The sequence below is a fragment of the Ziziphus jujuba genome, chromosome 3 (assembly GCF_031755915.1).
Source record: "Ziziphus jujuba cultivar Dongzao chromosome 3, ASM3175591v1".
Classification (NCBI taxonomy): Eukaryota; Viridiplantae; Streptophyta; class Magnoliopsida; order Rosales; family Rhamnaceae; genus Ziziphus; species Ziziphus jujuba.
In genome coordinates, this window is record NC_083381.1 from 24,501,095 (window position 1) to 24,515,955 (window position 14,861).

Here is a 14,861-nt window from a genome sequence, read left to right on the forward strand (position 1 = left end):
AGATTTTTTAAGATTTTTTTCAAGCCTCCTGTAAGCCTCTGTCTCTTCTGCATAAACAAATGGCTTTAGATCTCAATTGAAGATGAACAATTAATTCCATATGAACAACACAAATGTAATCAAGTTGCTCCTTATAAGGGAAATGAAAGTTGGTAATCTTATTCTCATCTTCTCTGTTTTCTGCTCTGTTTTGTCCCCTGTATCCTCTGTTTCCACCATTTCGTTCTCTATTTCCTAGTTCACCTTTGGCTCAATAACTTTTCATCTTCCTTCAACTGATGCAAACTTGAGCAATCCATTTTCTTCTGTTATGCATTTTTCGTCACCTAAAAGTTGTAAAATTATGTGATTTAATTTTGCTTGACAGGCACTTGCATGACACATAATCATTCCATTATGCATTTTTGACAGATGAATCAACGGTATAAGTAAAATAGAAATTTGAGATGTAGATTGTCAAAAAAATAATTTTAAAATGCAATATATCAATCTCAATAAAATTTGGAGTGCGTAGCTGCCAATGTCTCATTCTTTAATGGCGCTACCGATCCTATACTTCAATACTGGGTAGTAAAGTAGAACAAAAACCAGGCAATGATACAGCTTGTAATAGGTAGCCCTGGGGAATGTGGTAACACAGCATACATGCCATTAATAAAAGCAATCACCATTGAACCCAAGGCAAATAGAATGACCAAATAGACCCAAATCCAAATCATTTCCATTGTATCCACCTGGCATATATAATTTTTCAATTAATCTTCCTTGGAAAAAGCTGCTGCTTTTCTAATCTGCTTACATAATCTTTGAATAATGTAAAACCTACTACCTAGCCCACTTCTTTTAACAATTGAGCAATGTGGCTAGCTTTTATTGTGATAATTAATGTTGCTAATTTGGAAGAACTTTTAGAAACTGTTTCGTAGAGGTTACCTCCGCGCGCATCTGTTATACTCTGACGATTTTGTCATAAATTGAATGGCTTCGAAACTCTAGAGGATGTTTATTAAAAGGTTAAAAAAATCAAATCAAATCAAATCAAATCAAAAACAAAAACAAAAATAAAATAAAATGAAAAGGAAAAAAAAAAAAAAAGGTGTGTCATATATGGTAGAACTAGGCAAAACTAGATAACAGTAACACATGTTAAACCCATTTTTATTAGAGAATCAAGAACATACAAAACAACTAGTACAAATTAACCATACATATAAAGAAAAAACACAAGGGTAGGAATCAGAAAAGCTCAAGGACTTGGAAAGCAAATGGAAAAAACCAGACTACCATGCTTATCCGGTGGCATCAACCATCGGAACAAAGACGGCCCTTATTGCACAAATACATAGAATATGCGTACTGATTAATAATTCTTGATATATGATTGCACTACATCATTGGCAAATCCCTCGATTGGATGACCCTGGCAGTGCGTTGATCATGGTTGATCATATCGATGCCATTTATCAGTTTGTCCTTATAATTGTTGGTAGCTTCATTTTCATGCTCAGTGATCAAATTATAGCCACAACGGAAGCTGGTGAATTTCTCCATATTTTTATGACATACAATGCATTCCATGGAACCTGGGATATCTTCGGCTAAGCTTGAGTAGTCAACTTGGTAAGAGTGGTCAAATGATTCATTGATGACCTTTCCATAGTACTCCCTGAATATAATTTCCAAGTTGTCCCCACTAAAATGATTTACCTTCTTAACCCTCTTCAACATCCTCAAGATTTTGGTACCATGATCAATAATTAACACAGTTGAACCTTTAGTAAGCATAGCCCATCTACTCGCCGTTTTGTAGGAAATTAGCTTTTCTAGTACTTGAAATGTTTCACAAATGGTGGTACTATTGACTTCCTGTTTAGCCTTGACAGAGTAGAGAGAGTAGAAGCTTTCTATCATTGTCCAAAAGCGCCTTCCATTTTCTTGATAATTAAGGGACACCACGTTGGTATTGTTTCCTTCTTTTTGGTTGGTAAAGTTTCCGAAGCTGATGCTTTTCATGTGGCCTTCAAACTTTTTGATCCAGAGTTGATCCGTACCTCCATATAAGAAAATGTACTTTTCCTCACTGATCTGCATCCAGTTTCACCAAAATTTTAATAACATGAACTCAAAATTTTGATCTACTATGATTATTATTATTATTATTATTATTATTATTATTATAAGTCTTAAAAATGGAGGGTTAATTACTTGCACTTTGGTAACCTCTAACTCTAGGATATTGCAATATAGGCTTTTGGTTTTGAAACCCACCACATTGAGCCTTCTATTTTTGAAGGTGTACATTGATCTGATTATTACCAAATTCTTCAATATCAACCAACAAACAGTTATGTTTAGGATGCTCCATCTAACTAGCTAAGTGTAATACATTCAGTTCAGTTTGTAAAGATCACAACCCATACGTCACAATTGCATTCGGGTCTAAAAATCATAATATTTAGTTCATATAAAAGGCTCAATGTGCACCAAATAAAAGCAAAGGGTTTTATATTGAGGTAGTGAGTTTTAAAACTGAAGGTCTAGATTATAACACCCTAAAATTATATAGAAGGTACTAATTTAAAAGGAAAAAAAAAAAAAAAAGTGCTTGTTTTAAGTATGAGATTTTTACCCATGTTTCAATGTTTTGATCCATGGATTGTGTTAGAAGACTAAGCCAACTCTGCACTGCTTCAGTACTTTCTTGAGTCATCGGAATGTGGGGAAAGGCCGCTACTCCCATTTTAGGGATAAGGGGGAGTACATTGAGGTTTTCCACCTGCCCTTGTCGATTCATCAACACCATAATAGGCTCACCTTTGAAATGCCATTGCTTCCTGATATATTTTATTCCTGCTATGGATGAAAACTTCTTTACAGTGTACCACGACATATGAGCTTGCCACTTATAAAGCGTTTCCTGTCGTTCAGCAGTCCACAGCTCCTCAATGGGGATCCATACGATCTCATAATTGAAGCCTTTTAATCCTTGATAAATCGATTTGAGAATCTCAATATCTTCGTCCAAGATATCTAGGCTTGAAATTAACAAAAGCACGTCCTTCTTCCATAGAATATTGAGTTTTATTTCCTGATTGAACATTAAGAGATTGATTATACATCCCAATTCCCACATAAACAGTATGGTATTTCAGAATTTGTTCTTCCTTCGTTTCAGATATATATCTTATTTTTTACCATAAGAAAAAAAAAAAATTATATAGCATGCAAACAAACCTCAACTGTGGAACCATCTGTACTGTGCAGCAGCTTTACATCATTCTCTGCACCAATAAGCAGCTTGAGAATCTCTACTATTTGGAGAGACGATTCAGCATAAGAATTTTGGAAGCTGTAAAAGAGATTCCAATAGATATCCACCTCCCCTATAAACAAAGAGAAATTAATTCTTCAGCTGTATATACAAATGCAACACAAATTAACATGTCTATGTCTTATATATGTAAAGCAACCAATTGAGTGTGTGAGAATGTGAAATTACATTCATGTTTTCCTATGAAAATATATGCACTGAATATTTACATTGTTCATTGTAAATTTGTTTACGCTTTTCAAGGTCTTTCAGGATAGACATCATATTTTCAGACCAATCGGATAGATCTTGCGCTTCCCTGAAATCAAAACCATATGTATATATTTGTTATATAATAGAATTCTGCATATTCGTTCGTTTTAATTACCGGCAATATTACGTATGGTACCATTTAGATACTTGTACTAAAATAAAAGCTTACTCTTTGTTTTTGAGAATTGTTATTTGAGTAGCACAAGCCACAATACTTGTGATGGTCAAATAGACATAGTTTGGGATAATTGTTGAGAGTTTATCAGCAGATTGACTTTGCATACGTAGCTTCTCAAATTCAAAGATTGATCTGGTAACTTGTAAAATGTTCTTGATGAGATTGTTAAGCTTAACAAGTTCTAAATGTTCATGGATCGAGAACCCAGATAAGCGCTTTAAAATTGCCAAGGACTTGAAAAATTCACGTGGTAACTTAGATGAGCCATCAGTTAAGTCCTTTAGGACGCGCAATAAATCCACAAACTCCAACGTTAAAGCGGCAAGGCTCAGCACTAGCTTTGCATCACAGGAATAGCTTGACAGCAAGTTGAGTATTGCCAATGCCGTTTTCTCAATATCCACTTCACCTGGAGCTTTGCATGCCATCTGCAATTGTCATTTCTACATGTTATATGGTTAACTCAATAATACACACACATATTATACATAAAGTTACATATTAGCTTTTTAACAATTTCTAACTTATGTTTGTCTTTTAATTTTTATATAATTTGTCAACAATTCACCAATTAAGCTTTATAGGGGACAACAGGTGGCAATGTCCAATACTGTTTTCTGGGAGTACTTTGAATATCAGGAACAAAGAAATGTTCATCTTAAATTAGGGAGAAAAGAATAATCATCATGAGTGAAAAGATTATCAAAACCTTCCTTCTAATTGAAACGAGCTTTTACATATGTAATCATCAATTAAGTATCAAAGAAACTTTGCTAAGATAAATGCTTAATAAAAATGCGGTCAAGGTTTTGGTATATATAAACTATAAGTTAATCTCCTATCTCGGCTAACTTGATGGTTTTAGTATCGGATACAAGTTAGTCTCATATCAAGCTAATTTGATGGTTTAATACTGGATACTTCTTTATTAGCTCTTAAATTATATTAAGAATTTAGAATTAAAAATTAATTAGTGATCAAATATAAATTTAGTAAAATATACTAAAATCTTATTTGGACAAAATAAACAATATAAAGATCTAGAAGATCATGAATGTAATTTTAAATATCAGCTTTTTAAACGATCTAAAAGCTCATAAACTATTACGTCAACGTGATGTAACACTAATTGTATAAACTATTAGTTTTCCTTTTATCTAAGTAAAAATTTATCTAGGATTTGTCCAGCATCAAGTTATATCTATCAATAATAAGTCAATTATATTCAGTAACGATGTGACTTATTGATAGATAACTTGAATAAAAAATTTTCTGGGATTCCTAAACTGGAGAAATATATATAGACTACATATATAAAAATTTTAACAACCAGTTCCGAGGAAATCTGCTTCAGCGTACAAAAGGGAGATTTAAAATTGGAATCGACAGGCCTACATTCCACTTTTCCCTTGTGTGCTTTATCCTGCAATAAGTCATCATAGGTAATTAATTAGTAACAAACTCAATTTAATTAATAAGTACACTAGTATCGATATACATAACTGACATACTTATTTCTTTGTAATATCTTATATGAACTTTGAAGATCAGTTGTGATTCAATATCAATCATATTAGAGCATTCGATCATGTATTGAAATTTACACATGATCAGCGTTAAGTATTGACATGAATAGTTGACCAATTTCATAATAGTTTAATTAAGCTATTGAGAGTTCAGAAACAAAAACATTCCTGTTTAATATATTTATATTGGACCGGACTATTTTAAGTGTAATACCAATTACTTTTATTTGCAGTCTAGTTCGGATCAAATTAGATTTAAAACAATCCAATCCAATTTTACAAACCATACGGAATCAAGTAACTATAAGAAAACGGATAAAATTAAGTGTATGTACCTGCACATCAATTGCAGCTGGTAGGACGTTCTCGATTAGAATCAGAAGATTTTCAACATCCAACTTTTTCTCTCCATTGCAATGAGTTACCATGGAAATTTTTTCTTCAGAGAATATGGTTGGCAGGGCTAACTTCCCCTTAGTAGGCTGTGCCAAGTGTGATGCCTCCATGGTTGAGCAAGAAATTGTTGAGATGTGTTTAGGACAGTAAGGAAATTACTAATAATTAGAATATTGGCAGTTTGGTGTTTTGCTAGACATCGTGGCTGAACTATTTATAGCCTTCAAAACTAGTTCGACCACCGAGTTTCCCCATTAATTCAGATCTAAAAGCTAACATATAAAAAGACTTTACACATATTACTTGTTAATTACAAGTTCTGTAAGTCGTCTTTCTTTATTTTCTCACTCGATTTTAATCGTTATTACTAGTTAATTAACTTTTTTATTTATTTATTATTTTTGTTTTTTGGTGAAAAGTCAAGTTCGGGAGATCGATGACCTGATCCCATTATTTTGTGAAATAATACAATATATATTGGAATCGACTTGCTGTAGTTTAGTGGAAAATAGTATATATATATAAATATATATATATACACACACATCATGTATATTTTGTCTTTATATTGCCCCATGCAATCAACCACCAATTCAAGGGTTTTGTGGAATTAATATTCCTTGCAAAACCAGTAGGAAGGTTCAGTAGAAAATACCTTCTTTTTTTTTTGTCGGAACTCTTTTTTCTGCCATAACTTATACTGTTCCTTTATTTCACGTCCATTTAATGGTTTTATCTAATTAAGAAGATGAAACAGAAAGGTATTGATAGAGATAAGCTAACAAGTTTCATGATATTGACCAAATTAAAAATAAATAAATAAACTTTAATTTATACGAAAATTGTGATTTATAGTACTTGTGTGAGACCCATCATATAAACAGACATACAGCCCGTAATTATGCACATGTAATAATTAATAACATTTTGGTTTAAGTCTTTGATATATATATATATGTATGTATATATAAAGTTGAATTTTTAAATTTTTAAAATGATAACGAAATAAATTAAGATATGGACAAGAAATAACAGGAGAAGTTGGATTTGATATAACTTGGCACTAAGTTCTTAGTCAACTAGAAATAGGATGTTTTAACTAGAGTCCTTGTTTATTTATTTTTTTTTTTATTTTGTTTATAATAGTAGTCAGGACGCTTTAACTAAAGTCTTTGTTTATTTTTTTTATTTTAATCACGAGGTTCTAATTAAAGTCTTTGTTTATTCTTTTTATTTTAGTCACGACGTTTAACTAAAGTCTTTGTTTATTTTTTATTTATTTATTTATTTATAGTAATAGTCATAATCCATTTGACATAACTTGTCACTAAGTTCTTAGTCAACTAGAAACAGGAGGCCTTAAATAAAGTCTTTGTTTATTTTTTTTATTTTAACCACGAGGTTTTAACTAAAATCTTTGTTTATTTTTTTTATTTTATTTATACTAGTAGTCATAATCCATTTGACATAACTTGGCACTAAGTTCTTAGTCAAGTAGAAACAGGACGCTTTAAATAAAGTCTTTGTTTATTTTTTTTATTTTGTTTGTACTAGTAGTCACAATTCCACTCACTTAAGGCCTTAGTCTTCACAATCCATCCTCTTACAGACCCAGTATTTTTCTCGGTATACTTTTAATTGGGTATAAATTTTAATACTATTTATAATATTTTTAAAATCAATCATTTTGAAAAAATTTTAATATTATAAAAATAACTATTATCACATTTAAATCATTGGTTGATCTATATCGGAATAATGTGGAATTGAAACCAAATGATCTTTCAGTATCTTATACCCATACATACTATTCATCACATATAAAGTTTAATTTTTTTAAAATGAAATTTTTTTTTTTTTTAAAAGGCAGGTTCTAGCTAAGTCAATAGTCAACTAGAAATAGGAGGTTTAAAGTAAAGTCTTTTTTTTTGTTTTTTTTTTGGGACACGAGTTAATTAAAGTATATAATATATTAATATGTATGAACATATTTCTCTAGTTGATAGTGGGGCAGCTGCCCTTCCAGCCAAAAAATAAAATAAAAAATGTGGGGCAGCTGCCCGCTCACTAATCCAGGATTAGTATTAAATAATCATAAATAATACATTATTCAATTGAAAAATCAATGTATTTATCATTTTTGCCCCAATATTAAAAGTTTGTTTTGTTTAAAGATAGGACCAATAGTGTCAAACCAGTTTTAAAGTTTCTAATGCCTATATTTTAGCAACCGTTATATGAACAGAAAAAAATTTATGATTAATGCTAAGAATAGTATTGATCACTATAAATAATACATAATTAATGCTAAATAAAAGTGATAGTAATCGAATCTATTTTATTACTCACTTCATGTTTGGAATCCAAAAAAAACAAAAAAAAACTCATATTGTTTTTTTTTACACAATATCTTTGACTCAAAATAAATTTTTAAAGTTATTTTATTAGAATTAATTTCATTTATTTTAAATTTAAAACATATGTTTATTATTATAGGTCCACATCTTTGGAAAAATTCTAGTCAGTTTCCCCCCACTGTTTTAAAACCCTGGTTCCCCCCCTGGTTTTGTATTAATCAGGGCGTGCGCAAAATTTCAACGGTAAAACATGGTCTTTTAAAAATAATTAATTTCCTAATTATGTGGCATAAATACATATAGTCACGGGGAATAATAAAAGCTATTTCAAATTGGACCTAAGAATGAATATTAACTAAAAGAACATTTTGGGCCTGTGGTCCAGTCCTTGCTTGTATAAAAATTGGAACCTTGCAATAGCCGAGAGGCTTAAGTCCAATATACAAATAAAAAATGCATCATATGAGAATCGACATTTTCGCGGCCCATAGCCCATGGCATGTCTAGCACAACTACACCAGAGTCGTCGTTCCCTCCAATTCGTTTATCTACGTTTTTTTTAACCTCTTTGCTTAATTAATGTGAGAAAATTGTTTCAAAATAACGTGAATGATAGGAACAACAAGAAATTTGAACACTAATAAATTTAATAGGACTAATTATGTGAATAATTGAACTAATAATAGAAAAGTTTATAAGAATATATAGTATAACATTGAACTGATCCAAATGTTTGAGAATTAAGTCGACTAGTTTTGGCTTCATTATAAAGAAACAAAAGACAATTATTCATAAAGCTCATTAGCTCCATCAAACCAACTGGAGCAACTGTCAATATTTAGAACATGCTCTATGGATTTGTCAGGGCTTAAATCAAGTTGGTCTTTTCTTTAAAATAATAATAATAATAATAATAATAAATAAATAAATAAATAACAGTATGAGAAGCACAATATTGGCTGAAGCCTGAAAATCAAGCATAAATCTGTGATCAGCCTGACCATAAAAAGTATATTTTGATAAGTCTCACAATAAAAATGTGATTGATACGATGTAGAAATGAAAGGAAAAAAAAGAAAGGGTTGGAAGAAAAAGAGGGTATTGAAGAGTAAATACATTGTTTTGGCTAGAGGGAAAGGAGAAAGGAGGAAGGGAAAGTTGAAAAGGTTTTGAATCCTTCCAATTAATTCCTCCAAAAGTGAATTAACAAGATGAAGAAAGAAAAATCCCCTAAACAAATCTACTCAACATTTTTTTTTTTTTTTTCAAATCCTTATCAACTTAATTAACAAAAAATTGTAGCCTCTGGCTCTATAAGCCTCTGCCTCTACTTGCATTAACAAAATATCACCAAGACTGAAAATAGTACTGGAAATGTTGTGCTACCTTGTCAATATCCAAGCTGGAACAACCTTGTCAGCGTTTTCTTGTACATATTCTTTAATGGTGCTACCGATCCTATACTTCAATTCGCGGTAGTAAAGGAGGAAGAAGAAGCAGGCAATGATACAAGAGGTGATGGCTAGCCCTGGGGAATGTTCTAACACAGCATAAGTGCCTGTTATAAAAGCAATCACCATTGATCCCATGGCAAATAGAATGAGCAAATAAGCCAATCCAAAATACACAAGGAACATCGTCTTGTCCTTGTGTAGCGCCAAGCTAAGGTGGATGAATACAGCAGAGATGGAGAGTACCATGGCAACTGTGTTTGTAATCATAAATGCTTGGAAAGCTGTTTTCCTTGCTAGAATTGCATTGCCATTTTCTGGACCTTCAGTGCCATTGTAACCACCAGGCATGGTGAAGCCAGCCGCGAATGTTACAGTTGCTACGAGCGCGGCTACTATCACATGGGATTCTTGGGATTTTTCAATTTCAGTGATTAAACTTTTGTATTCCTTCTCCCTAGCCTCCTCACAATCTTCTTTGAAGATAATTGAACGAAAACCCCTTTTGGCTCCATATTTTTCCAAATGCTTTACAACTTCTCTCTGTAAGATAACTAGTCTTGTTAGTTTAGAATCTTATCATGAACAAAATTGATCAACTACAAGTGATCAAATAGTCTCCAGTCAAATTTCTTTCACTAGAAAATTTGCTTATGCTATGTTTGGGAGTAAGCATTCTACCAAGTGAAATGTAAGACAAAAGGAACTTGTTCTAAATTTTATACATTTTCTTGTTAGTTTGCAAGTAATTAGATTAAGGATATATATATGTATATATAACTATATATACCTTCGCAATCTTTTCTTCACTTTTTAAAACGAGATCGAGAGCACTGAGGTTTTCGTTGTTGAAGGCCATCTTATCGACTCTATTATTATCTATGAGACAGTAAATAATGCTATGAGAAGAAGCAATTCGGTGAAGAGGTGTATTTCCTTCCTTATCTTTGTGGTTTAAAAGGTTGCGAAGCCAAGGAAACTCTAGCATGACACTCACAACTCTGTCACTATTGCTTTCAACTGCAAAATGGAAAACATTCCATCCTCTGTTGTCAACCAATTCACTACAATCTGGACAAAGATTAATAATTTCCTTTATTGTGTCTATATGGCCCCGGCCGGCTGCAATGTGAAGAGCCGTCCTCTTGCTTTGTTTGTCGGCTACATATGCCACAGAGGTATTGAATTGTAGCAACATTTTCACTATTCCATGATAGCCAAAGTAGGCAGCATAATGCAATGCAGTCCAGCCTTGGTTGTCTGCTTCTTTTGTGACGAGAGCTCCCTTTTTGTCTAGTATTTTCTGTGTCATTTCTACAAGAATTCACATATATGCCTAATTATTAGGATATTAAGCAACAAACTCTCACCCCAAGAGAAAGTTATAAAAAATTAGAAATTGTACATAAGAGGCTCCAAATTAACTAAATTCTTCCATCATTTCATCATATACCAATTAGATAATCATCATTATGTAATTCTCACACAATGTTGAAGAATTTAGTACTGGTTTATTATTAGTTACTAACCTTCATTGTTATGAAGTACTGCAGCATGAAGAGCTGTTCTTCCATTAGGACCGCCATGAGCAGGTGATGTGCACAATTCAAGTATATGAGAAACCAAGAAAGCATTACCTCTTTCAGCAGCCAAGTAAAGTGGAGTCTCACCCGCAGCATTAGAAGAGTATGGAAAATCACCATCTTCACAAAGTAAAAATTTCACCACATAAACATGATCATATCGAACAGCCTCGTGAAGGGCTGTTTCCTTTCCATCATTTGTCATCTCCAGCAAAATCCGGGTCCTTTCTACTTCACTCTCAATCTCCACATAGAAAGACTTTGCATATTGGATAAGAAATCTTGCCATGTTGAAATGGCCGAGCCTTGCTGCAATGTGTAATGGGGCATCACCGTTGTTATTGACCTGCCTCAACAACGGTGAGTTTAATTTAAGGATATTTTCAACGAAGCTAAGTGATCCATTTGATTCTCTAGTAAAGGACATGATGTGGATGTGGAGGACGGTGTTCTTGGTTGGTGTCAATAGGAGGTGAAGCTGCTCTGCCTTATCCTTAAAAGGTTCAATTTCGCCTTTTACTGCAGCATTATAAAGAGCAGGAGCTAGGCCCGTGATGATCTCTGTTGGATCACCTAAGCTTGCCTCTTCTGCTATTGCATTTTCAATTGTACTAGAGCTCATATTTGCCACTTCCAATGTTTTGTTATAACCCAATGATCAGCCAGGGCTGGCCGATCGACAGGCAAAGGAATTCTGCTCTAATGTACTTGAATGTCTAGTAGTGCTGCTGATATGCTTGGGCAGCTTGGCTAATTAAGCTGGCCAAATAGGTCATTACATTTTAAGGGACATTTTTTAATCGTAGTAAGAATCGAAGTTAATTATTTTAAGGAAACAGTACAGGCACATGATTCCAATTCAAGCCGAATCTTGTTTGCTTTCTTTGGCCGGCATTCAGACAAAGCTCATATTTGCCGCTTCCAATGTTTTTTAAGAAAGCATAGTCTTATAGATATGATATGGGATCTTAATGATTTGATTAATGATAAAGATCCCAGATCATATCTACAGGACTATGATATAAAAAACAAATATATATTTTTGGCACGCTGTAACGCATTTTCTATTGGACAATACCTTATGGAAGACTCCTCGTTTAGACTATTCCTTTCGTCTGTATCTTTCAAATCCAACATCTTAGTATTTGTTTTCATATTCGTTTTCATAAAACTACGTATGGACAAGTCAAAAGTGATATTATTTTTAAAATATACTGTTTGCTGGATGGAGAGAGAGAGAGAGAAGAAAAGGTACAGTAGAGAGGGCTTTGAATCCCCTTCAAAAACCATATAAGTAAATCCGTCAAAAGTAAATAAATCAGACGAAAGAAAGAAAAATACACTAAAGAAATATAATATTTCCTTATTTCATACTTATCAGCAACTTAAGTCACATTAATACTACATAAGATAATTTTTCCAGCACCTACATATAAGAATTACAATTTTGCAGTAAAAAAGTTCAATTTTAAACTGCAGTGTTTTACATCCTCAGCGAAAATCAGTCCCTTAAACACATCCATAATTAAGGCCTGGAAAGGATATTTTTTGAGCCCCCTACAAGCCTCAGCCTCTACTGCATAAGCAAAATAGCTTTAGATCTCAATTGAAGATGATGAACAGTTAATTCACACATGCACAACACTAATGTAATCAAGTTGCTTTCTTACAAGGGAAATGAAAGCTGGTAACCCAGTTGTTTTTTGCAAATTACTAGCTGCCTGTTAAGATCGTTGAGGACGTAATGGAGTCTATAAGCATAGATTGAAAGATCCTGTTCATGACCCCTGAAATATAAGGTTAACATAATTAGAAAAATTTCTAACTAATATTTGAAAACAGAGTGCTCTGTTAATTCCAGAACTCAACCAAATGCATTATTACAGATCTATGATTAAGAAATTTAAGCATAAAATTTTGTACTTTGATATCAAACATAGCCAAATTTAGGGAAAGAACTTACTCATTATTGCTAGTGAGGAGATTGATCTTAGTTGCACAAGCAATCACAGCTATGATAACCCAATAAACACCAACTGGGATACGATGTTTTGCTAATGAGAGGGCAGGAACTTCCTTTGGACTCAAATCAGAGAGTTTCTCCAACTCAAAGATACACTCAATAACTTGTAAAGCCACCTTAATAAGACTGTTAATTTCAAACAGATCTTTTCCATGTTTCAGCAGAGCTGAGGGGTTTTTGAGAACTGAGACTTGCTTCAGAATCGCCAATGATTTGGCAAGTTGGTCAGATTGGCTAATCTCAGAAAGCAGCCAGAATTCTCCGTACTCCAAAGCAAAAGCAGCCAGCACCAGCAATGCCTTTGCATCCCAGGAGTAGCTTGAAAGCTTGTTGAACATTGAAAGAGTTGTTTTGTGGGCAATTTCTTCACCTGGTACTGCCTTGCAAGAAAGCTGAAAATTCCATTTTCACACAATGAAAAATTAGTCTCAGAGACTTGAGTTTGGAATTTTTTTTCAAATAGGAAGAAAGCTAAACAGTTTTCAGAACCTATATTATATAATTGTAAAAATTTTTTACTTTGTTTATCAATACCTCGCAAGTAATTTGCTTTAGTGTGCAAAATGGTGAACTGAAGCTGGATTTAAGCTCCTTCTCATCTATGTATTCCAGATTTGCATCCCAACCCTGCAACAAACAGAGATGAAGTAATCTAATTAGCTTCATGAGAGAGATTCTTACAGACCCCAAACAAAAAATAAATAAATAAATTATAAAAATAAATAAATTTTCAAAGTGATTTTTTTTTCCATGTTAAGTACCTTTTAAGAAGAAAAAGAAAATGACTGAACAAATTTTAGAAGTATTGCATTAATATATTATTTATTATATACCTGGATAGCATTATCAACAATCTGGGTTGCACCATAAAGGATGTTTTGGACATGGAGGAGGAGAGAATCAACATCAAATTTTTCAACACCATGAACAACATGGGTTGTATAAATCAACTCCATGATTTTGTTATCCGACATTGTTAACAAGCCGACATGCTCGGTACCCTCCATTTGGTTGTGTTAAAAAGCTACTGCCCCTTTGCTGGCCATGTTGCTATTATATTTATATATACCAGTCCAAGACATGAAGGTTGGACTACACATGAGAAGCTGGCCAGGTTTTGCTGTTTTCTTAAGATTACTACTTGTCCAAGTTTATAACCATAACAAAACAATTGCCAACAATCCTACTTTAAAACCACACATTTTGATCTTTCATGCAAGATAACCATCTTCAAGGGTCACGTGAAAAACATTCTAAAATTTTAAGAGTATATGTGGCTCTCAGCGCCTAGCTAGTTGTTTGAAGTTTATAATCTCAATTAATCTAATTTAACAAATTGAAAATTGAAGCATTCAATTGAAAATTTTGAAGTTTGGTACACTCAATTGTACCGGGGACAAAGTAGAGACCCGAAAGTATATTTACATGTTTTCTTCTTAAAAAAATAAAAAGGTAAACTCCCCTCCAAGAAATTCTTAGCATTTCCTTCTTACTTTTTTTTTTTTTTTTTTCAGCTTGCAAAAGAGGATTAATTAGTTTTATAACCATTAATGGATAACCCTGATTACAAATGGACACAAAAGCTTGTCCAAGTTATCGATAAGAAATATTTACCAGAAAAAAAAAAAGTTATCGATAAGAAATGGCAGGTAAGCTTGGGAACATTGAACAAAGCAAAAGCTGTTTGACGGGAGGACAATAATTCCTGTTAGAAAAGGACAAAGGGTGATGTAAAAGCATGTGACAAATGAATGCTATGATGGC

The 14,861-nt window shown here is 32.9% G+C and overlaps 3 protein-coding genes across 3 annotated transcripts; all 3 read right to left on the reverse strand.

Moving 5' to 3' along the window:
* Positions 1-1,386: 1,386 nt before the first annotated feature.
* On the reverse strand, positions 1,387-5,793 carry LOC107422999 (protein SIEVE ELEMENT OCCLUSION B). Its single transcript, XM_060815421.1, has 7 exons — positions 5,623-5,793; positions 5,092-5,184; positions 3,753-4,189; positions 3,541-3,629; positions 3,235-3,383; positions 2,630-3,088; positions 1,387-2,085 (listed from the first exon to the last, which is right to left on the reverse strand). The coding sequence occupies exons 1-7, from the start codon at positions 5,791-5,793 to the stop codon at positions 1,387-1,389; spliced, it is 2,097 nt and encodes a 698-aa protein (XP_060671404.1).
* A 3,208-nt stretch (positions 5,794-9,001) lies between these two features.
* LOC112492248 (protein ACCELERATED CELL DEATH 6) lies at positions 9,002-12,282 on the reverse strand. The gene is made up of 3 exons (XM_025075371.3): positions 11,021-12,282; positions 10,282-10,805; positions 9,002-10,034 (listed from the first exon to the last, which is right to left on the reverse strand). The coding sequence occupies exons 1-3, from the start codon at positions 11,694-11,696 to the stop codon at positions 9,423-9,425; spliced, it is 1,812 nt and encodes a 603-aa protein (XP_024931139.3). The 5' UTR covers positions 11,697-12,282; the 3' UTR covers positions 9,002-9,422.
* Positions 12,283-12,412: 130 nt separating this feature from the next.
* LOC107423004 (protein SIEVE ELEMENT OCCLUSION B) lies at positions 12,413-14,358 on the reverse strand. Its single transcript, XM_016032510.4, has 5 exons — positions 13,931-14,358; positions 13,632-13,724; positions 13,038-13,489; positions 12,745-12,861; positions 12,413-12,650 (listed from the first exon to the last, which is right to left on the reverse strand). The coding sequence occupies exons 1-5, from the start codon at positions 14,102-14,104 to the stop codon at positions 12,641-12,643; spliced, it is 846 nt and encodes a 281-aa protein (XP_015887996.3). The 5' UTR covers positions 14,105-14,358; the 3' UTR covers positions 12,413-12,640.
* Between the last annotated feature and the right edge of the window lie 503 nt (positions 14,359-14,861).